The 24246-nt window shown below is 41.5% G+C and overlaps 1 protein-coding gene across 1 annotated transcript in view; it reads left to right on the top strand.

The window, feature by feature from the left end:
• The window catches only part of myo6b (myosin VIb), a 145018-nt gene that overhangs the window by 82054 nt on the left and 38718 nt on the right, over positions 1-24246 (top strand). The window contains exon 25 of the mRNA XM_084310909.1: positions 7110-7260. Coding sequence (XP_084167035.1) covers positions 7110-7260 — 151 coding nt within the window. The remainder of the gene's footprint in view (positions 1-7109; positions 7261-24246) is intronic.

Below are 24246 nucleotides of genomic sequence, written 5' to 3' on the forward strand. Positions count from 1 at the left end.
CTCTCTCTCTCTCTCTCTCTCTCTCTCTCTCTCTCTCTCTCTCTCTCTCTCTCTCTCTCTCTCTCTCTCTCTCTCTCTCTCTCTCTCTCTCTATCATTTCAGTCTGTCTCTTTATCTCTCTCTATGTCTCTGTATCGCTCTCTCTCTGTCTATCTCTCAGTTTCTCTCTATCCTCTCAGTCTCTCTCTCTGGAGTTCATGTATTTCTCTCTGAGACATGATGTTGTTGCTTTTAAGAATGCATGGGGACTGGGGAATGCAATATGTACTGTTGGGGAGGCGGGCTGAGCATATGCATTTGACTGTCAATTGTGTCTATGCATGCTGAAGATAAATGTTGGGATATATTAAGATGTACTGTGGGTGTGTGCGTGTGCATTTGAGCGAGCAAGTGTGTGTGAGTGAGAGAGAGAGAGAGAGAGAGAGAGAGAGAGAGAGAGAGAGAGAGAGAGAGAGAGAGAGAGAGAGAGAGAGAGAGAGAGAGAGAGAGAGAGAGAGAGTGAGTTGGTTTCATGAAGATGCATTTATTTAGTTTAGATGTTTTAATAAAGAATATTAAAAGTCTCTATCATCTCAGTCTATCTCTCTCAGTCTCTCTCTCTGTCTCTCTCTTTCCTCTGTTTCTCTGTCTCTCTCTCTCTCTTTCCTCTCAGTTTCTCTTTGTCTCTCTCTATCCTCAGTTTCTCTCTCTATCCTCTCAGACTCTCTCTCTATCCTCTCAGACTATATATCCTCTCAGACTCTCTCTCTATTCTCTCAGACTCTCTCTATCCTCTCAGTTTCTCTCTATATCCTCTGTCTCTCTATCCTCTCAGACTCGCTCTCTCTCTATCCTCTCAGACTCGCTCTCTCTCTATCCTCTCATTTTCTCTCTCTACCCTCTCAGACTCTCTCACATGTCTGTCTTCTTTACTCTTTGTCTTATTTCTCTCTGTCTCCTCTTTCTTTCTTTTTCTTTCTTTTACTTTCTATATCGTATATCCAGGGGTGTAAAGTACTTGAGTAATTGTACTTCGTTACAATACTTAAGTACTGTTTTGGGGGATTTGTACTTTACTCTAGTATTATTAGGTTTGTATACTTTGTACTTTTACTCTATTACATTTCAGAGAAAAAAAAACCATACTTTTTACTCCTTACATTTAAAATGCAGACCTACAAAGTACAAATCTCACAGGTCCAACCATTTTAATTAGTATATTTTAATTGTTTAACTGGCCGAACTAACGTTAACGTTATTAATCCTGCGACCGCAGGTAAACAGCCAATCAAATCCCCATCAATGGAAAATGAACCCGCCCATACCTATGCTGATTGGTCATTGTGCAACACTAGAAAGCGGGGATCTTTGATTAAACACCTGCTATCAGAAGAATAGACAGTCAGATCCGCATTATGCTGTGGTTAATATTGTGATATTATTCAGGGTACTCCAGTATTCTGTCTTTAATATTGTGATATTATTCAGGGTACTCCAGTATTCTGTCTTTAATATTGTGATATTATTCAGGGTACTTCAGTATTCTGCCTTTAATATTGTGATATTATTCAGGATAATCCAGTATGCTGTGGTTAATATTGTGATATTATTCAGGATACACCATTCTGTTTTTAATATTGTGATATTATTCAGGCTGTGATGCCGTCCATGTTAGTTTACCTTCAATGGAGAAGTGCATTAAATAATTTTAATGCAAAAAAGGTGTCCTCTGTTCTTTCATTTCAGCATTGTCTATCGCAGGACACATTCCATTGTGGGCAGAGTGTATGCTTGGTTTCATTCCAGCCTTTAAACACCGCTGATGATTTCACTAATTGGCTCACCTCTTCAACTAACTCACCTGGTGCAATGTGTAGTTAAAATGAAAACTTGGCCCACGATGGAATGAGTTTGAGACCCCTGGTCTATCCCTTTAAAAAAAAATTACTTTTACTTTTTAGTACTTAAGTTTAAGTTTAAGTTTATTTGGATCCCCATTAGCCACAGCATTGCTGGGGCTATTCTTCCTGGGGTCCATAACACATAAAATACAGTTACAGACTTATACACTCACAACATTTACATGTCATACAGACAATTAAAACAACAATAAAAACCCTTATACACTCATAACATTTACATGTCATACAGACAATTAAAACAACAATAAAACCCTTATACACACAACATTTACATGTCATACAGACAATTAAAACAACAATAAAAACCCTAATCAAATTCATAATACAATATAAAAATATATACTCCTTATGAATGAATTCATAATACAATACAATAATACCTACTCATAATTAATTCATAATACAATACAGCATAATATACTATTTAGCTTTTACATACATTATCTATGTTCATATCAGCCAATTATACAATATTTTAATAATATATCCCTATCAGACACATGCCTTTTCATCCATATATACCTATCTCTTTATCAGACACATACATTTTCATTTACGTACACACTATCTATTAGGGAATGTCAATTTCTTTGGTTGAAAATGTTGTTTTACCACGATTTTGAAACGACATTTCCTATTCTCCTGCTTAACATGTCTGGGAAGAGAGTTCCATTCCTGCATACCACGGAACATGACAGTTCGCTTCATTGCATTCGACCTCACTTTTGGAAGTGTAAAACCTCGTGCAGAAGCATGTCTGGTGGAATGGTTGTGTCTGTCAAGACTTATTGATAAATTGTTATATAAAATTGAGGGGATCTTTGTAACAAGAATATTCCTAGTGAATACAAGGAGTGAGCAGAGTAATTTATGTTTGACAAGTAACCAAGTTAAACAACTGTGCATCGCTGCAACATTAGTTCTGTACTCACAGCGAAACGCTATACGTGCTGCTTTGTTTTGTACCATTTGTAATTTTTTCAGTTTATTCGTCGTTACATTCGACCATACTGCAGGACAATAGTCAAGATTTGACAAAACCAGAGCTTGAATTACCTGTTTGATAGAATTTAGTGGTAACAAATGAGCACATCTTTTAACAACAGAAATCCCTCTTCCCATTTTCACTACTATATTGTTTATATGGTGTGACCATGACAATTTACTGTCTAATGTTACCCCTAGGAGTTTAGTCTCCTGGACTTGATTAATTACCACATCACTTATCAAAAGTTTCAAGACTGGGTTCGTTCTTAGAGTATGGTTTGAACCGAAAATGATGCTACTTGTCTTTGATATGTTTAGAACTACCGTACTTTTTGGACTATAAGCCGCGGCTTTTCCCCCCATTTTTCAACCCTGCGGCTTATATAACGGTGCGGCTTATATGTGACTCGACGTGACCAAACCCGAAAATGTAAAAATCTAAATATTGCTTTTTTGACTGCATTGAAATGTTATTTATCTGTTCCCTTATTTGCTAAACTTAATACAACTTGTAAATGAGTTAATTCTTGTTATTTGTCCGACAGTATTGTGTCCCAATGCTAATTACATATGGTAATTAAACATTAAAACACCTGCGGCTTATAGTCCAGTGCGGCTTATATATGTACACATCATTCAATTTAGCTGCTGCGGCTTATAGTCAGGTGCGGCTTATAGTGCGAAAAGTACGGTAGTTTGTTATTCTTTATCCATTCCATCACTGATTGCAACTCTGCCTTTAGGACCGTATTTAATTAATTGGCTGTTGAGGCTGATGTGTAAATCGTTGAATCATCTGCATACATAGAAATATAGGACTTATTTAGGACAAGAGGCATGTCATTTGTAAATATGGTGTACAGCAAGTACATTTAAAAGTAGGACTTTTTTACTTTTACTCAAGTGTGTTTTTAGCCAGATACTTTGACTTTTACTTGAGTCAGATTTTGAGACGGTACCCATACTTTCACTTAAGTATAATTTCTGGGTACTTTTTACACCCCTGCGTATATCTTTATATCTCCTCTCTCTCCTCTCTTCTCTTTCTATTTCGTTGTCTTCTCTCTGTCTCTATCCCTCCTTCTCAGTCTCTCTATTTCCTCTCGCACTCTCTTTCTATCCCTTTGCCACCTGTCTCTGTCTCTATCCCTCTTTCTCAGTCTCTGTCTCTCTTTATCTCTCTTTCTCTCTCTCTCATACACAAACACACACACACGTCTGTATATTTGCAATATCTCTCTCTCTCTCTCTCTCTCTCTCTCTCTCTCTCTCTCTCTCTCTGTGCTGCTGCTTTCTGTTTACTCTCAGATCCACACATGGGGGTTTTTGATGGCTTCTCCATGTTGGGTATTTAGAGTTTTAAATCGATCTGGAGGAGCTCATCGGTCCAAACGCGTCCTGCTGTATTGCTTTGGAAAAGAGTGTGTGTCCTGCTGTTATCGCGTTTGCCTTTGAAAATAGGACTCTGGTGGATGCATCCTCCCAGATGATTGAAGCAACGGTTGCAATTTGCGATTTAATTCAATCCAGTGTGTGTGTGTGTGTGAATGAATGAATGAAAACTTTATTTAACAGATTGCAGAATGGGTACAATACAGTACGGCTCAATACATACAATTGTTAAGGGGATGCAGACCTGAGAAAGACGTTTGTCTTGTTTCCATCAGGGTCCCCCATTTTCAATTCATATAGACATATATGACATACATGACATACAGATAGTCAGTACTGCTACATCTATACATTTATGACATACCAGATTTGCAAATACAGTACTGTTTGTGATACAGAAGGAGTCAAGAAAAGGGAGTATATACATTTGACGTAGAAACTGTACATTGGAGGTTGGGTGGGGGGGGTTGGGTACATTGGGATATTGACAACCATACTGGGTAATTTACATTGGAGGTGGTTGGGGGGGGGGGGGGGGCGGGGGGCATACTGTATAAACAAGTAACACTGTACATTGAGGGGGGGGGGGAGGAGACACTGTACAAACAAACACAATTGTACATTGAACTATTGACAAAACCATACTAGGTAAATGACTGTACATTGGAGGGGGTTGGAATGATTGGGTTAGGATATTTACAGGGGCCAGTGTTGAATTGCAGTCTCCCGTAGGTGTCCCTTGAGAGAGGTTTTGAAAGTGGGTAGTGATCCACATTCCTTTACAGCTTTGGGTAGGGCGTTCCACATTGATGTGGCATAATTGCGAAACGTGTTTAGTCCCTTATTTGAGCCGAATCTGGGTTTGACATGATTTGTGGAGCTCCCTCTGGTGTTGTGATCGTGGTATTCACTGACCTTTGGGAAGTATTTTGACATGTACATGGGTACCTTGGTCGTGTAGTGTATCTTGTAGACCAGGCCCATTGCAAGTTGTTGTACTCTGTCGTCTACTCTAAGCCATCCTAGGTTGTCGAAGTGGGCAGGGGTGAGGTGGGTTCTAGGAGTAAGGTCAAGCAGTAGTCTGACCAGTTTGTTTTGAGATGTTTGTAATTTTGTTTTTAGCGCCTTTGAGGTGCTTTGGTACCATGAGGTGCAAGCATAGTCGTAGTACCCCTGAATGAGTGCTCCTGCCAGAGTCTTCAGGGTGTTCTTGTTTACCAGAGAGGAGATCCGGTACAAGAATCGAGTTCGTTGGTTGACTTTTTTTATTACATTGGATGCCATTTTGTCACAGGAGAGATTAGCCTCTAGGATGGACCCCAGGTAGGTAATTTCATCTTTCCTTGTGACAATATTGTCACCCACTGTAACTGAGAAGCCGTCGGTCTTGCTGAGTTTGTTATTTGAACCGAAGAGAATGGACTCTGTTTTGCCCATGTGTAATGATAGTTTGTTATCAGCGAGCCATATGCAGATTCTGCCTAGTTCCGAGCTGAGGGTTTTTTCAACCTGTAACTTGTTCTTGTCAGAGACCAGCAGGGCTGAGTCGTCCGCAAACAGGAACAAGTTGCAGTCACAAGCTGACGACATGTCATTTGCATAAATTAGGAACAGTAGCGGTCCTAGTATGCTTCCTTGTGGAACACCACAGCTCACTGTGAGGGGGGGGGATAGGGTACCGTTTACCTCCACCATCTGTTCCCTCCCCTCAAGGTAGGATTGCATCCAGCTCACTGATAGACTATCAAAACCAATTGCTTTTAGCTTGTCAATCAGAATGGAGTGATTGACCGTGTCAAAGGCCTTTTGTAGGTCCAGCATGACCATGCCGCAGTATTTGCCTGCGTCCACCTCTTGTTTGATGTGGTCATTCAAATAGAGAAGGCATGTGTCAGTGGAGTGGGATGTTCTGAAGCCAGATTGGAATTCGTAGATTAGATTTTTTTCCGCTAGGTACTTTTCGACCTGTTCGTAGACTATTTTTTCCATGACTTTCGAGATGGAGGTGAGAATAGAAACAGGGCGGTAGTTGCCTGGGTCTAATTTGCTGCCCTTTTTGTGCAGAGGGGTCACCCTCGTGTGTGTGCTGAATGCATACGACTGAAAGCCTGCAACTTCTCACATTAAATGTCCAAATCTGAGCCGCAGTTGTCGATATCAGCAAAATCAGTATTAGCAGTGGAAATCTTTTTACATATTTTATAATATTAGTACATCCCTAGTCACAGTATGCCCATGTTCCCAAAAGGATGACCCTTATGCATTGCAAATTTGCATCAAATTCAAAACAGAAATGATGAAATAATAGGGGAAAGAAATGTTAGGAACTTGTTACATTCACACATTTAGGACTCCCCCCCCCCCCCCCACACACACACACACTTTGAGTCAGAAACAAACATAGTATCAATGAGAGTATCAATAATACACCTGAGTGAAGTCTAGTAAAAACAAATATATTATTCTATATATTTTTTTCTAAAACGTTAATCGTGCGTTAAAAAGAATAGTGGCGTTAACAGGATTGTGCGTTAACGCATTAATGACGCATTGAATGAATGAATGAAAACTTTATTTAACAGATTGCAGAATGGGTACAATACAGTACGGCTCAATACACACAATTGTTAAGGGGATGCAGACCTGAGAAAGACGTTTGTCTTGTTTCCATCAGGGTCCCCCATTTTCAATTCATATAGACAGTTAACTTTGACAGCCTTAATATATATATATAGTGCTTTTCTATCCACCCTCCTCCTCCCCTACCACTGTCTCCTCCAGTATGTCCAGTCCTCTCTCACGCATGCTGTATGTCTGTCCCTTCCGCAGCATTGACGGCATGGTGAAGGTGCGTAACCTGAAGACACGGATGGAGAGGTTCAACCAGGTGGTCAGCGGGCTGAAGGAGGGCAAGCAGGAGATGGCTAAACGGGTCCAGGAACTGGCCACCTCCATAGACGCTCTCCTGGCCAAGATTAAAGTGAGTGTCGAGAAGTGTGTGTGTGTGCGTGTGTGCGTGCGTACATGCGTACATGTGTACGTGTGTGTGTGTGTATACAAGGCACGTATACACGTGCGCTCCATTCAAAGATCGAGGCCACGTTTTATAAAGATGAGATATTTCCCTTCACAGGCTGTTGGCTTCAAAGGCATGCAAGTGTGTCTCCGGGTCTAGAGACGAGGGATGAATCATAAGCAGACATGAGTTGTATGTGTTTTTTTTCCTCCACAATCCACCATCTCAAACATAAGAACATATTGTCCCCAGGAGGTTCCATTCCTGAGGTTTCTGTGCCAACCACCTTCCACACACGGTCCAGCGTTCACATGCTAAGAGCACCATACTCTTCCCTCGTTCCCCTCTCATTATTTATCTCCAAAATCAATATCTCTAAGACAATAGACGGAGGTGGGAAAGACTTAATTCATCCCCTCCGTTCTAATGATTATTTGTGAGGATGTGATCGAGGTAAGCGATCAAACTCGGTTAGTGGAATCCCATCTCTCCCCGTGCAATAAGCGCCCATCTTATTGAACCCTCAAGGTAGAGCGCATCAACGGAAACTGATCTGCCATGCCATCCAGACAATTGGATATTGAATTCCCACAGCCGCTTTTGACCGTCTGGAACTGTTTGGTTCTGCGGGCTTCTGCATATCAGCAGGTTGGCTGTGCTGATAATCATCTTTAGAGACGTAGTCACATAGTGCAAAGCCCTCTGCAGCGCACTGAGCGGCAACGCTTTCAAACCTCTCCAATGCCTGTGAGGATGTCAAACTAATGACCGGTAGCCAGTCTTTCATCCACACTTTCGTAGCTTATGTTTTTTCCTCTAGCGTATCAACATTAGTGCATTGATAGCTATCTATGGAGCAGCTTCAGTACTTTATACCCAGTAATAAAAGATCACTGAAAGCATTCCTTTTTGACAGTAAGGAGGACACACTGTCACAACATTGCAATGTACGGTAACTGTCTAACGATTTGCATCTGTTTTCATCCACTGACAAATATCTGAATCTTTCAGCAAGATTGAGCTAGCAACGCACTCCAGTGTTTGGAGAGGCAGTATTTAAGTATTTAGGCAAACCAACATTGGCAGCATGCCACTTGGGTAAACAATAGGGCTCTAGTAAAATAAAGCATATGGATCATTTTAATTTTGTCAGTGTAAAAGTGATTGATTTGGGAACAGTGAGATGTCTGGCTAGCAAGCTAGCCTTGTTGTCAAACACAATGTCAAGTCATATTTACTGTGTGTCAACCATAGGCAACACTATTGACAGAAAGGCTTGCTAGCATAAAGTTAGCTTGCAGGCTCATTTTCACTGACACCCAGCTAGCCTTCTTGTCAAACACAATGTCAGGTCATATTTACTGTGTGTCAACCATAGGCAACACTATTGACAGAAAGGCTTGCTAGCATAAAGTTAGCTTGCAGGCTCATTTTCACTGACACCCAGCTAGCCTTGTTGTCAAACACAATGTCAGGTCATATTTACTGTGTGTCAACCATAGGCAACACTATTGACAGAAAGGCTTGCTAGCATAAAGTTAGCTTGCAGGCTCATTTTCACTGACACCAGGTGGTTGTCAAGCGAGGTTTTATGGTGACTTGATTACATACTTATTCCACATAATTGCAGCTTGCTCATGGACATCCTGTAGGCTGGCTAGGGTGACCAAATACATATAATCCAAATGCAGGACAGTAGCCTATGTAAGTAATACTGAATACTAAAAAGAAAAAAATATGTCAGATATGTCTTGTGAGATTTAAAGGTCCTATAGATCAGTGGTTCTCAACTGGTCTAGCCTCGGGACCCAACATTTTCCTTAGTCATTAAGTCGCGACCCAAATTTCTTAACCACTATGATTTAAATTTTTTTTTTGCAGTAATACACAATCTTTCATGCATTGTTAAAAACATGAAATAAACTCAAAGTGCAACTAGGGCTAAAAACCCAATGAAATAAAATAATAATAAATAATATATGCTTCTTAGCAGATTTCTTAGCTTAACATAACAGACCTAAGTTTGGGGGAACTAATGGGATAACTGGGGTTGCAACAAAAGTGCAACTAGGGCTAAAAACACAATGAAATAAAATAATAATAATAATAATAATAATAATAAATAATAAATAATATATCCTTCTTAGCAGACTTCTTAGCTTAAAGGGGAACTATCTTATAAATGGCCTTTTTGAGTGTCCCAGGGAACTAATGGGATAACTGGGGACAGGGACGTGCACAGGACTTTAGAGGGGCAGGTGCTCAAAGGCTGAAAAGGGCACTACACTTGTGTGTATACATTAACCGAGCGCGCACGCGCGATTTTTAAGGGCCCTTTTCGGGCGGGGGGCCCCCTTTTTATGTTTTTTTGGGGGTTTTGGTGATCAAATATTGAATATTGAACTATAATAATCAGTGCAGGAGCTCACTTATCCTTGAAAGACACTTTTATCACTGACTTAAAAGGCCCATACATCTCCATAAATGTTCAGGGGGGAGGGAATAAGTGCTTACCCTACAGACCCCAAGAAGTGCTGTATATTCTGTATTGTTTAATATAAATGCATTTTTTATTCCAATCCCGATTTGTATTTGAGATTCCCAAATCCCATCGGACTTGACTTATTCGTGTCCCTCAATGAGTGTAATACCAGCATTTAACTGTATGCGCCACAGCGGTTTCTATCATCATCATCATCACCACCCACGCTATGCATAAAATATACAGGTCCGCGGAGAGGCACGCTGAGGAGGCCGTGCAAACTGCAATGGAATATGGGGCATCTCTCTCTCTTTACCTAATATTTTGATTCTATCCTGAAATTTTTCAGTTGGAAGAGCAGTCTATATGTGTTTTTTGTTTTTGTTTTTTTTATCCACTTTTTCTCCCATTTTCTATATTTTCTCCCATCCCAATTTCTTTCATCCAATTCAACCCTCCCCTGTCACGAACGCTGTTTCTTGCCTCCCACAAGCCGGCTGCAATGTGGACTAAGTCATACATAGCACAAGTCCCCTCCGGTACTTGAGGTAACAGCAGTCGCATCTTTTCACCTGCGCAGCTCGATCTCTCAGTGGCGAGGAGTAACGCGTGGGAGGCTCACGCTGCCCCCGACACTTCCTGATTCTACTGCGCAGGCGCACCAACCGACCTGTAGGAGTCGCTGTCCACAACGCCCGATCCCCACCCATCAGTTTCCCACCCCCTAATACGGCCAATGTGTATTAGTATGAACGACCAGCTAAACTGAAAGCAATGTGGAGCGCTGTGTAACGGTAAAAAATAAAAATAATAATAATATTTTTTTAATTTTTTTAATAAAAAGGGCACTTTTTTGATGATGCTCAAAAAGGCAGGTGCTCAGGCAGCCTATTGCTTAATAACAGCGGAGCAGTGCTGCTTTTGCTTCCGCGTTTTCCCTGATTGGCTGCGACACGCCGCGGTCACATGGTCAAATTGTCACATTCTTGCACTGCTCCGCTGTTAAAAAGCAACACGCGCTCAGGCACCCCTTGACCTCTATGTGTGCACGTGCCTGACTGGGGATGTTGTTTGCTCCTGACGAGAGTCTCAAAGTCTGGGGTGATGGTAGACAAAGCAACTCTGAGGTCATGCTCAATGTCCAATCTGTTCCTCTGCTTTAAGCCACTTCCACAAAGATAGGTAGCAAAAAAAAATTATATATATATAAAAAAAAAATAAAAACACACACACATCCGCGACCCAATCAAAATGACCCCGCGACCCACTTTTGGGTCGCGACCCACCAGTTGAGAAACACTGCTTATAGATAACATTCAGCCACTAGATATCACACTAGAGTACCAGCATGTAATTTTTCCAATCAGGTGCATTCCATGTGGGGAAATGGGGAACAAGTAGGGAGTACATACCTGCAACATGTAAACAACAACATTCATTTTGGACCCACAAGTTTTTTTTTAATGATAAAATCATTAACTTAATCAATCATTATTTTGGGGGAAACGCAATAATTTTATTCTGCACCTTTCTAACCATCCTTTCTATATATATATATATATAGCTGTCAATAGATAAAAAAAAATGAACTAATTAATCTCACAATTTTCTGTAATTAATCTAGATTAATTAAAATAGCATTTTTCTACTTAAGACCGAAGCTTGTAACAAATATTTAAAATCATGGAATTAATGTAAAATCAACACAAAGAAAGTATATTTAGATTCAAAGACTACCGGTATTTTAATAGCTTTCTTTGAATACAGTTTCTCTCCTGTGAAATACAAATGTTCAACAAAACCATCAACATTGGGTCTCATTCCCGAAAATTTTTCAAAGATATATTCTGGAAGACTTATCTTGGAACCACTGAGACATAATCTATGACAAGTACACTCTGAGTCCTGAACGTGCTGGAGATATGTCTTAAGTGGCTGAAACGGTCGCCGAAATGATATGATCTGATATCTGCTTGGAGAATGGCATTCTGTCGTAAACTCCAAAGCGCGTTCCTGTTCAGCTCATTTGCATACAAAACACCACCTCCATAGCTCCTTATAAGGCAACTGGTGACGCAGCTGTGTGAAATGGAATGGCGGAAGTGCTTTGCGAGCCGCGTGATTACGAAACCTAGCGTCAGTCAGTGCCAATCAGAGAGCGTCTCCGAGAAATGCGGCTAGGTTTCATAATCACGCTTGCGCCCATCAAAACTAGATTAGATTAATGTATTGGCATCATATACAGCTCGCGGTACACACCTGCCGCAGCGCGCGTGCACACACAGACACACACACACACGCGCGCAGTACTGTATATGAATGAATGAATGACATAATATATATAGCCTACAGCGGGCGTATAGAATGAATGAACGCAGTATGGCTTATTATTCCATAATTAGGCTACTGTTCATTCGTAGGCGCACACAAGACTTGTTATGGAATATTAATGCAGTCTATTTCCACCGATTAGCTTTAGTTCTTATTTATTTATCCACTGTCATTTCAGTGTTGGTGTATAGGCTATATAGTGTATTTCAATATAAGTTTAATTGATTAATGATATATTCGAAGGAATGCAGGTTTATAGCTATATCAACCCCCTCCAATGTACAGTAAATGACCAAGTATGGTTTTGTCAATATTTGTATCTATAGCACCTTTAACTATAAGCATAGGGTGATAAGTAGGTCAAATATACCAAATGGCTAAGCAGCAGAAACACTGTAGAACATAACATACATTGCTAATCAGAATCAGAAAGGTCTTTATTGCCATTTGCCAAGTATACTTTTCACATACAAGGAATTTGCTTTGGACGTTACTGGTGCGACATTAGCGGACAGACATTAACACTTTCAGCGCCACGCCTGGTTTTCCGTTTTACCGCTTGAATGCCACCATCGGCGCCAATGTTAACGTTAATATCGCCTAATCTATGTTTTAAATTATGGCTATGTGTCTAATCTGCCCATCGCATTATCAAAGACTATTTTCCAGTCAGTGCTGTGAAGGCAGATTGTTTTTTTATCGCGTCGTTGCCGTTTCAGAGCAGTTAGAAAAGCCCCCGTTTTGATATAAAAAACAGCTCATTCTGGAGCATTCTATGAAAATCGTCTTTTAGTGGAATATTCCACAACGTTGATATTCGTCGGCCTTTTTATGAATCGTTTTCAAATAAACGCTAGATGATCAATATTATACGTGCACGCACGCACATTACGGCCGCGCACTGATAATCGCTCCGTTGATTTCCTCACGGACTTTTACAGTGAAACCGAAAGAAGACATTTCACAAAACAGCTTATAACTTCATCAAACTTACTCTGATTATCCTACCACTGATAACATAGAGTCCTTACCTGACATCAGATGGTATCCAACTGGTATATTCCAATTCCTGATCACCATTCGAAAAAATCGATACGTGTATGGATCCAACGCGATACAGTAGAACTCCATGATCCGCGGGGATCTGAGGCTCCAGAATGAACTCTAGTAACCCCGGCTGGATCAGTGAATTGGAAAATGTGGAGTACCGGATTTCTTTCCCCATTCATTTTCATTGAGTCCATTCCAAAATCACTTATGTCATCTGGGAGACGACAGGGGGCGCTTTTTTCCACAGTTATCGCCGGCGCCCCTCGGCTATACTCGGGTAGGCTCGGGTGATGCAATAATTTTTCAGATCGCAAAAAAATAATAATAATAATAATTCCGAGAAATCTCGTGAGTGGCATGCAACCACCTATAAAAAAACCCGAGAAATCTCGTGAGTGGCACTCAAAGTGTTAACAGACGGATAATACAATAAAGTAAAATAAAATGAAATATGAGCTAAGTTAAGCACAATAGAATAATATATTTATGAAATAAAATATAGGCCAGGGCTGTATATAAGAGGTTGAATACAATTATATGGGATATAAACTAAATTAAATATAGTACAATAGATATAGTACAATTGTAAGTACAAATAAAATAGGAATAGGCCACGGCTGTGCAACTGGGCAGATGTGGTCAATTATACAATTATATACACTAATTAGAATGAAGTAACAATACAGTGGGCAAGTATATAGTCCAGTAGGGTGTGTTAATGTAACACAGTGTGGGGGTGTCAGTGAGGGTCCTGAGCCTTGTTGGGCTCACTGCAGAGGGGAAGAAACTGTTATTGTGGCGTGAGGTTTTGGCCCTGATGGACTGCAGCCTCCTGCCAGAGGGGAGTGACTCAAGCAGGTTGTGACCGGGGTGGTAGGGGTCGGCCACAATCTTACCTGCACGCTTCAGAGTTCTGGAGGTGTACAGGTCCTGGAGAGATGGCAGCCGATCACCTTCTCAGCAGAGTGGATGACACGCTGCAGCCTGCCTTTGTCCTTGGCCGTGGCTGCAGCATACCATGCTGTGATGGAGGAGGTGAGGACGGACTCAATGATGGCTCTGTAAAAGTGCACCATCATCGTCTTTGGCAGGTTACATTTCTTCAGCTGCCGCAGGAAGTACATCCTCTGCTTTGCTTTCTTGATGAGGGAGATTATGTTCAGCTCCCACTTGAGGTCATGGGAGATGATGGTTCCCAAGAAGCGGAAGGACTCCAGTGTCCACTGGGGAGTCACACAGGGTGATGGGGTTGAGTGGGGCTGGGTTCCTTCTGTAATCCACAACCATCTCCAGTGTCTTGAGAGCGTTGAGCTCCAGATTGTTCTGGCTGCACCAGGTCAGCAGAATCTCCCACCTGTAGTCGGACTCATCCCCACCAGAGATGAGTCCAATGAGGGTGGTGTCGTCTGCAAACTTCAGGAGCTTGACGGACTGGTGACTGGAGGTGCAGCTGTTGGTATAGAGGGAGAAGCGAAGAGGGGAAAGAACACAGCCTTGGGGGGAACCTGTGCTGATGGTCTGGGAGTCTGAGGTGTGTTTTCCCACGCGCTGCTTCCTATCAGACAGGAAGTCTGTGATCCACCTGCAGGTGGAGTCAGGCACGCTCAGCTGGGAGAGCTTGTCCTGTAGCAGGGCCGGGATGACTGTGTTGAACGCATAGCTGAAATCCACAAACAGGATCCTGGCTTAGGTTCCTGCAGAGTCCAGATGCTGGAGGACAAAGTGGAGTGCCATGTTGACAGCATCGTCTACAGACCTGTTGGCTCTGTAGGTGAACTGCAGGGGGTCCAGGAGAGGGTCTGTTATTGTTTTGAGGTGTGTAAGCAGAAGGCGCTCAAAAGACTTCATCACCACAGAGGTCAGGGCGACGAGTCTGTAGTCATTTATCTTATGTTAATGTTAGCCTACCTCTCCCAAAACATAATTTAGTAAATTCAGACAAAAGTTTCAGTCCCATGGAGATAAAAATTCACTTCGACATGAATCTCACTCTTCACAAGCTCCACACTGTATCAGTTGCTCTGGTCCATCCTGCACCGGTCATGAGGGAGAACAGACTCTCCTCAGAGGCATTTAGAATGAAGGTGACCAGCTGGATGTTCCATCTCCACTTCCCTTTGATGTGGCAGGCTGGTATAAACCTGGTCATAGAGTGCATCGGCAGAGGTCAGTGAAACTGAAAGTGGCGGGCTGTGGTTTGTCCCAATGAGACGAAGCACTGGCAAGTAGGGAGCAACTAAGGGCCGACAGTGGCTCAGGAGGTAGAGCAGTCGTCTGGTAATCCGGATGTTCCGGGTTCGATTCCCGCTCCTCCCGGGCAGCATGTTGAAGTGTCCTTGAGCAAGTCACTTAACCCCTAATTGCTCCCGATGAGCAGGTTGGCACCTTGCATGGTTGCCTCTGCCATCAGAATGCAAACTGTTATTCAGTTTGACATAATCACAAAGTATTAGCAGCATGCCACTTGGGTCAACAATACCAGCTCTCGCTAGATAAATTACATGGCTTGTTGTCAATAATGTCAGATTATATGTACTTTGGTACAGATTGGTCGGGTTTCGGCTGTCCTAACTGGTGGGAATTTCGTTCCACCATTGTGGACAGTCTGTTTGCGTGTTCCAGTCTGTATGTGTATGCGTGTGTGTGTGCGGCTATTGGCACGGTACAGCCTATCTCCCTCAAATCCTGCGTCTGTCCAGACAACAGGCAACACTCACTCTTCTTCAATCCAAAATGAATACACAGTTCAGTCTTTTCCATGATTATCTTTCATCTGTAATTGATACTATCCGAGCGTTAATTACCACGACTGCAGTAACACACTCACTGGAGATTACTGCACATGCCGATAAAGGCGCAAAAACTATACTTGATGTGAAACATTATACTTGCCGGTATAGTATTGTAGCGACCCTGGGATTTCTTTCTGTTTCTCTCCTGAGAGTGTGCTAGATAATAATAAGATAGTATAAATAAGTATAATAAGTAAAAAATAGAAAGTCAAGAAGTCAAGTAAACACAAGTGTAAACAACAATTGTTCAGTATACCTCTATATACAGTATGTACATCTGGTACAAAAATGGTGAGGTATAGCTTAGCTTGTGGTGCCACCATGTGGTGGTGAGGTGCAATAAGGAATAATGAGGAGATGTGCAATTCTCTTACCAATAATATAAATATAAAGTGTAAAGTGTAAAAGTGTAAAGTGTGGTGAAGTGGGTGCTACAGTGTGTTGTTTATTTAAAGTGAGTGTGTGTGTGCTGTGGGTGTGTTGATGGCTTGTTATTGTTCATTGTTCAATCATTGTTCATTGAGCATCCTGATGGCCTGGGGATAGAAGCTCCTTCTGAGTCTCTGTGCTTGCCATGAGACTCCGGTATCGCTTGCCTGACCGCAGCAGTTCAAAGAGGCAGTTTTTTGGGTGGCTGGAGTCTTTGATTATTCTCTTAGTCTTGCCCATGCACCGCTTGTTGTAAATGCCTTGGAGAGTGGGAAGCCCCCCTCCAATTGTGCGTTCGGCTGAACGGGCCACTCTTTGTAGTCTGCTGCGGTCTTGTGCAGTGCTATTCCCAAACCAGGAGGTGATATTGCCAGTCAGGATGCTCTCTATTGTGCATGAGTAGAAGTTCTTGAGGATCTTCTGACTCACGTTGAACTTACTTAAGCGCCTAAGGAAGTAGAGGCGTTGTCGTGCCTTCTTGATAACACTGTCAATGTGTGTGGTCCATGTCAAGTCCTCGGATATGTGGACTCCGAGGTACTTAAAACTGTTCACTCTCTCAACCGGTGCCCCGTCGATGCTGAGGGGGCTGTAGTCCCTGACCCCCGACCTCCTAAAGTCCACAATCATCTCCTTTGTTTTGCTGACATTCAGGGAGAGGCTGTTCTCTTGATACCATCCCGCTAGAACCTTAACCTCCTCCAGTTAGGCCCTCTCGTCGTTTGCAGAGATCAGGCCCACCACTACTGTGTCGTCAGCAAATTTGATTATTGTGTTGTTGTTCCGCTGTGCCACACAGTCATGTGTGTACAGGGAGTAGAGGAGGGGACTCAGGACACAGCCCTGGGGGGCCCCTATGTTGAGAGTGATGGATGAGGAGGTGCAGTTGCCTGCTCTCACAACCTGGGGTCTGCCCGTCAGGAAGTCCAAGACCCACTGGCAGAGGTCATAGTTCAAGCCCAGGTCCCTGAGCTTGGCTATGAGTTTGGAGGGGACTATGATATTGAATGCTGAGCTGTAGTCGATGAATAGCATTCTCACATAGTTCCCCTGCCCCTGACTCTGCACTCTACCAACCTGGGGCTGGCAGGCGACGCTATTGGTCGCGCGAGCCCGGAGTTGGTAGAGGGGAGGGTGCAGGGGGCAGGGGCTGATCTGTGGGAAGGTATAAGAGGGTGTTACACCTGAGGGTGCGCTCTCTTGGTGTATGGGAAGTTATGGAGATGTGTCTACTAATGTCAAGCAGAGGTGATTCAAGTTTCTTTAATAGTTGTCATACAGAAGTACAGAATACTTTTATACAAAATGCTTCTTACTGTTACGCTCCAGAGACTGTGCTAGACAAGATAGTATGAAATAAAATAGTATAGCATGTAAAATAGAAGTACAAAAGGTCACAGTGTTCAGTATAGACATATGTACAATGTTCGATGCAGAATAGAAGTAACTGAGTTACCATACAATATACAATATTCTATGCAATGTACTAATATACAATGCTATATAGTGCAGAGCAGAAATGGGATGAGGTACAATTTACAGTAAAGTGTACGAGTTGTAGTGCAAATCCTTTACCAATAAATATAAAGTGTAAAGTGTGTTTAGGTGATCTAAAGTGTGTAGAGTGGGTGCTGCAGTGTGTTGTTTGTTTAAGTGAGTGTGTGCGTGTGGGTGTGTGTGCTGTGTGCATTTGATGGTTGTTGCATAGTGTTTATTGTTCGTTGAGCAGCCTGATGGCCTGGGGATAGAAGCTTCTTCTGAGTCTTTCTGTGCTCGCCTTAAGACTCCGGTATCGCTTGCCTGACCACAGTAGTTCAAAGAGGCAGTTGTTCGGGTGGCTGGAGTCCTTGATGATTCTCTTAGCCTTGCCCCTGCACCGCTTGTTGTAAATGTTCTGGAGGGTGGGAAGCCCCCCTCCAATTGTGCGTTCGGCTGAACGTGTCACTCTTTGTAGTCTGCTACGGTCTTGTGCAGTGCTATTCCCAAACCAGGAGGTGATGTTGCCAGTCAGGATGCTCTCTATTGTACATGAGTAGAAGTTCTTAAGGATCTTCTGACTGTCTTGGAACTTCCTTAGGCGCCTGAGGAAGTAGAGGCGTTGTCGTGCCTTCTTCACAACACTGTCAATGTGTGTGGTCCATGTCAAGTCCTCGGATATGTGGGCTCCGAGGTACTTGAAACTGTTCACTCTCTCAACCGGTGCCCCGTCGATGCTGAGGGGGTTGTAGTCCTTGACCCCCGACCTCCTGAAGTCCACAATCATCTCTTTTGTTTTGCTGACGTTCAGGGAGAGGCAGTTCTCCTGACACCACTGTGACAGATTCTCTACCTCTTCCAGGTAGGCCCTCTCGTCATTGGCAATGATCAGGCCCACCACTACTGTGTCATCAGCAAATTTGATGATTGTGTTGTTGTTCCGCTGTGCCACGCAGTCATGTGTGTACAGGGAGTAGAGGAGGGGGCTCAGGACACAGCCCTGGGGGGCCCCTATGTTGAGCGTGATGGATGAGGAGGTGCAGTTGCCTGCTCTCACCACCTGGGGTCTGCCCGTCAGGAAGTCCAAGACCCACTGGCAGAGGTCATAGTTCAAGCCCAGGTCCCTGAGCTTGGCTATGAGTTTGGAGGGGACTATGGTATTGAATGCTGAGCTGTAGTCGATGAACAGCATTCTCACATAGTTCCCCTGCCTCTTGTCCAGGTGTGATGCTGCTGTGTGCAGCACATGGGCTATGGCGTCCTCCATGGACCTGTTGGGGCGGTATGCAAATTGCAGGGGGTCCAGGTTGATGGGGAGGGAGGAACAGATGTAGCCCTTCACTAGCTTCTCAAAGCACTTCATGGCTATGGAGGTGAGAGAACCATGCCTAAGTGTTGAATAAAGACATAAGTGAGAAATAACAGCCTCTGTGAGTCATCCGTTTCCGAGGACATTACAGTATGTACCGGTAGTTACTAAACTTTAGCTTATTAAAACGTCATCAAAACGTCCGTAATATACGTCTGCTTCTTTCTTCAGCAATGTAATTAGTCTCCTTGAAACTCACAGCACTGACGAAGCCTCTGCTCTCAGTCCATGTCCTTTTCCGAAACAAATTCCGCCATTACCGCTGCTAGCATGATATCCACACAGCCACAATGCGCCCTGTCACTTAAAACTCACATTAAAATAACAAAGTAACTTCCAAACACTTCGGTAAAGCTGTCCGTTTTGATGTCCGTTTAATTTGTCATGGTTTGCATTAGCTTAAAGTCAACTTCTTTTAGTTTTTTCCTGCATTCTCCATTGTCCTTTGTCTTCCTCAAACTCAAGATCCACCCAGTCACTCTGATACTTGATTCTGATAGGCCTGTTCTCAAAACTACAGTCTAGCTCGTGATAGGACAATGTACCTGTTCATAATAGTCTCACTGAATGTAGAAATAGAATGATAGAATAACTAAATATTTGTATCCCTTACTTACACAAAGTTGAGATGTTTGCAACTTTTGCAGCTGAGTTTCAAACAAGTGTTTCAAGTGCGTCGCAGAGGGCCTTATGCTATGCAACTCAAATGCAACTAAGTTTCAAGCATCTAAAGTTGTAAAGCCAGCCTGTCAAGTTTATGTTTCATGCAATTGGCAACCTGCAACTATTTGCGCAGCCAGCCTTAACCTCTTCCACCCGTGGAATATTTTCTGAAAATCTGCCTAAAATATATACCTAGGTAAATGGAATATTGCTCCACTTCTACAAGCCATTTGCATATTATTGGTATCTAGGGACATCTACGGACCTCAGGGAATGTATTCACAGTGTCAGAAATATTGTGTCTATTACTAGGCTTGCTTAAATTGTGATGAAACAAAGGAGAATATGAATTATGATTTTTCTTTGCATCTTTGACAGTGAATAACACCATGCTAATAATGACCAAACATTAAAAACTGCCACTGATCTCGTTCAGTACCTTCTTGAGATCATGTCTACACAAAAATCTAAGGAAATTAATAAAGGGAAGATGATTAAACGGAAGGTTCTGTAGATACAGTACTGAATTCTCCCATCCGGACCAATGCAATTTGAAATATTATTATAGAATATAGAATAGGAGGCTTATAAATGACATTATTATAGCCAATTCGCACATTTATATATATACATATTATCTTTCAAATGCCTGAGTTCAATTTGGATTTAGTATCACCAGGCGTGCATACGAACAGATAATAGGACAGGCTGGACGCTAACGTGTTTCTACTGCAGTAAACAATGGCGCAGGCTTGTGACGATACACGCGACTATGGTTGCTATGGTAACTATCCTCACTGAAAGTAACATCCCGTTCCAAGTGATGTTTGATGACCATTTATGTGTGTCCTGGGTTGTTGTGGTGTTTCTAACGTATTTTTATAACATATGTGTGGTATTTTCTACATCATGTATATGGGCAATTTACCAAAAGGCTTAATCTTTGCCCACATTAATATATGTAGTCTTAGGAATAAGACACATGAGCTGGCTCTCTTCTTACAGGCTAATAAGATACATATTCTTGCTGTGTCAGAAATGCATTTGGATGACTCTATCTGTAACTCTAGTATGGCTATAGCTGGTTTTACTTTGTATAGAAATGACAGGAACAGATTTGGGGGAAGAGTGGGATTCTATATATATGATCTATTTCCGGTAAAACTACGAAATGACATTGACATCAGTGATATTGAGGCCATCTGGTTGCAGGTACAGCTGCCACACCTAGCTGAGATATCAGAGATTTTACTATTAGACCATTTACATATCTTAGCTATAACACACCTTTTGCTATGACTAAATTTCCAACAAAAGGCCTAATAATGGTTCATCTAAATGTATGCAGTCTTAGAAATAAAATTCACGAGGTAGAACGCCTGACTTGTCAGCATAATATCCATATTTTTACTGTATCAGAAACCCACCTTGAACCCTCATTTGGTAATACAGGGCTACAATATATTCAGAAAAGACAGAAATAGATATGGTGGTGGTGTGGCAATATATATTCAAAGTCATATCCCTGCTGAACCTATGAATGATCTAACTATAGATGATATAGAGGCACTATGGGTCCTGGTACATCTACCACATACTAAGCCATTTCTTATAGGATGTTGTTATAGACCCCCTAATGCTGGCATGAATTATCTGTCAGATGTATGCAGCATGGTTGATAAAGCCTCTGATGGAAACAGAGAAGTATACTTTTTAGGTGACATGAATATTGATTGGCTTTCTGATAAGTGTAATATGAAAAGCAAGTTATTATCTATGGCTCAAACATGCAATATGACACAAATGGTATCGCAGCCAACACGAATTTTTACCAATAAGCACGGTAGAACTTCTTCTACATGTTTGGACCTTGTATTTACCAACTTTCCAGAACGCTGTTCTAAAGTAGTCTCTATAGCAGTGGGATTTAGTGATCATAATTTGGTTGCATTATCTAGGAGTACTAAAATCCCAAAAGGAGGTAATAAAATTATCAACAAAAGATCCTACAAACACTTCAATAAGGAAGTATTTGTTGGTGAGGTAGACAAGGTAGACTGGTCTATAGTGTGCAAAGAGAACAACCCCGAAATAGCAGTTAATGTATTTATGAATCTGCTCATGGAAATTGTGAACAGGCATGCACCATTCAGAAAATTTACTGTTCGGTCGAAAGGTGCTGGATGTGCTTTATCCATGGCTGGATAAAGAAATCCTTGACCTAATGACTCTGAGGGATAATGCAAAGAAAACAGCACATCAACTAGGCTTGAAGTCAGATAGACAAATCTACTGTCAATTAAGGAACAGAGTGACGAGGCTAAATAAAACTAAAAAGAAAGAGTATTATAAACATAAGATTAGTGAAACAAAAAATGATGGGAAAAAACTATGGTCAACACTGAATGAGATAATGGGCAGGAAATCAAATACATCAATCTCCTTCATACAATCTGAAGGTAAATTCATAACAAAACCTCATGACATGGCAAACTATTTCAATGATTTCTTTAAAAATAAAGTTGATAAATTAAGAGGATGTCTACAAAGTAGTGATGGTTCACTATCTCATTCACTAATAAAGAAAGAAATAATGAAAGGCAAAAACTGTCTCTTTAGCTTTAATGAGATTGATAGAGCAACAGTTTTGAAATTAATTATGTCTCAAGCTGATTCCACTTCCTCCGGTATAGACAACTTAGACAGCAAAATACTTAAACTTGTGGTTAACTCTGTAGCTACTCCTATATGTCATATATTCAACCAGTGCTTAATCAGTGGGGTTCATCCTACAGCATGGAAGGAAGCTAAAATCATCCCACTTCCGAAAGACAAAAATAAAACATTTAACGGTCCAAATAGCCGTCCGATCAGTATTTTACCATTGCTAAGCAAAATAATAGAAAAAATAGTATTCAAACAGGTCATGGATTACTTTTTCAATAACAATCTGCTCTCAGCCTTTCAGCATGCATACAGGGAAGGTCATTCTACGAGCACTGCACTCTTGCAAATGAGTGATGACTGGTTATCAAGTATGGATGACAAGAAATTAGTAGGTGCCGTTATGTTGGATTTCAGTGCAGCATTTGATGTAATTGATCATACCTTGCTTGTAGATAAGCTAAAGTGTTACAGTTTCACCTCCAATGCACTATCATGGTTTATTAATTATCTCTCAGGGAGACAACAGAGAGTCTTTTTTAATGGCAGCTTTTCAAAATGGAATCCCATTAACTGTGGGGTTCCACAAGGAAGCTGCCTAGGGCCTTTGTTATACTCCATCTTTACCAATGATTTACCGTTGGCTGTAAAAAATGTTAAAACAATTATGTATGCTGATGACACAACATTATACAGTGCAGCTACAGCTGAGCAAGATGTAACTGACACCTTAAACAGGGCCTTAACAGACATTTATGAATGGATTGAGTGCAACAAGTTGGTGATAAATATCTCTAAGACAAAGGTCATTGTGCTTGGATCTAGACACATGTTGGGCATGCATCCTCAATTAAAACTGTCAATTGGTACCACACAAATTGAACAAGTGAACACAATAAAACTTCTCTGAGTTACTATTGATAGCTCCTTATCTTGGTCTAAACATATAAATAATATTGTCATTAAAATGGGTAGAGGAATTTTTATGACTAGGAAATGTTCTGCTTTTATCACTCCCTCCATAATGAAATCTGTTATTCATTCTTTGGTTTTGTCTCATTTAGAATACTGCCCTGTTATCTGGTCGTCAGCTACAAAATCGAATTTAAAAAAGTTGCAGGTTGCTCAGAATAAAGCGGCTCGCCTGGTACTAGGCTGTTCATACAGGACAAGTATTGGTTTTATGCATGACTGATGGTTGAAGATAAAGTATCGATGAGTCTTCTAATGCTGCTGCGGAACATTATTAGCACTGGTAAGCCATCTAAATGACTTCTGAGCATGGTTACAACACTAGAGGGGCCGCTTCTGGTAACATCAGAACAAAATCAGCACCAAAATCAAATTTTCTCAAACTCACTGGCATATATTGGTCAATAGCACTCTGGAATGCTCTGCCGAAAAACATCTCATCCACAATACATAATAAAATTACTTTCAAAACAAATATTAAGAGATATCTTGCAAACATGTCAAGTATGTAACTGTTATCTGTGTATTATATATTTTTTTTTTGTTTGACAGGAATGTTAGATTTTATAATGTGAATTTGTATATTTGTATTAATTTTTAATTTGTGTTTTGTTTAAATTTTTATTCGTATTGTTTGTTGTACATTTGTAATGTATTTTTTTTGTCTAGGACCCCAGGAAGACTAGAGGCTCTTTCATGGGTCTCTAATGGGGATCCTTTAA

This window comes from Notolepis coatsorum, assembly GCF_963971535.1.
Source record: "Notolepis coatsorum genome assembly, chromosome: 3".
NCBI lineage: Eukaryota > Metazoa > Chordata > Actinopteri > Aulopiformes > Paralepididae > Notolepis > Notolepis coatsorum.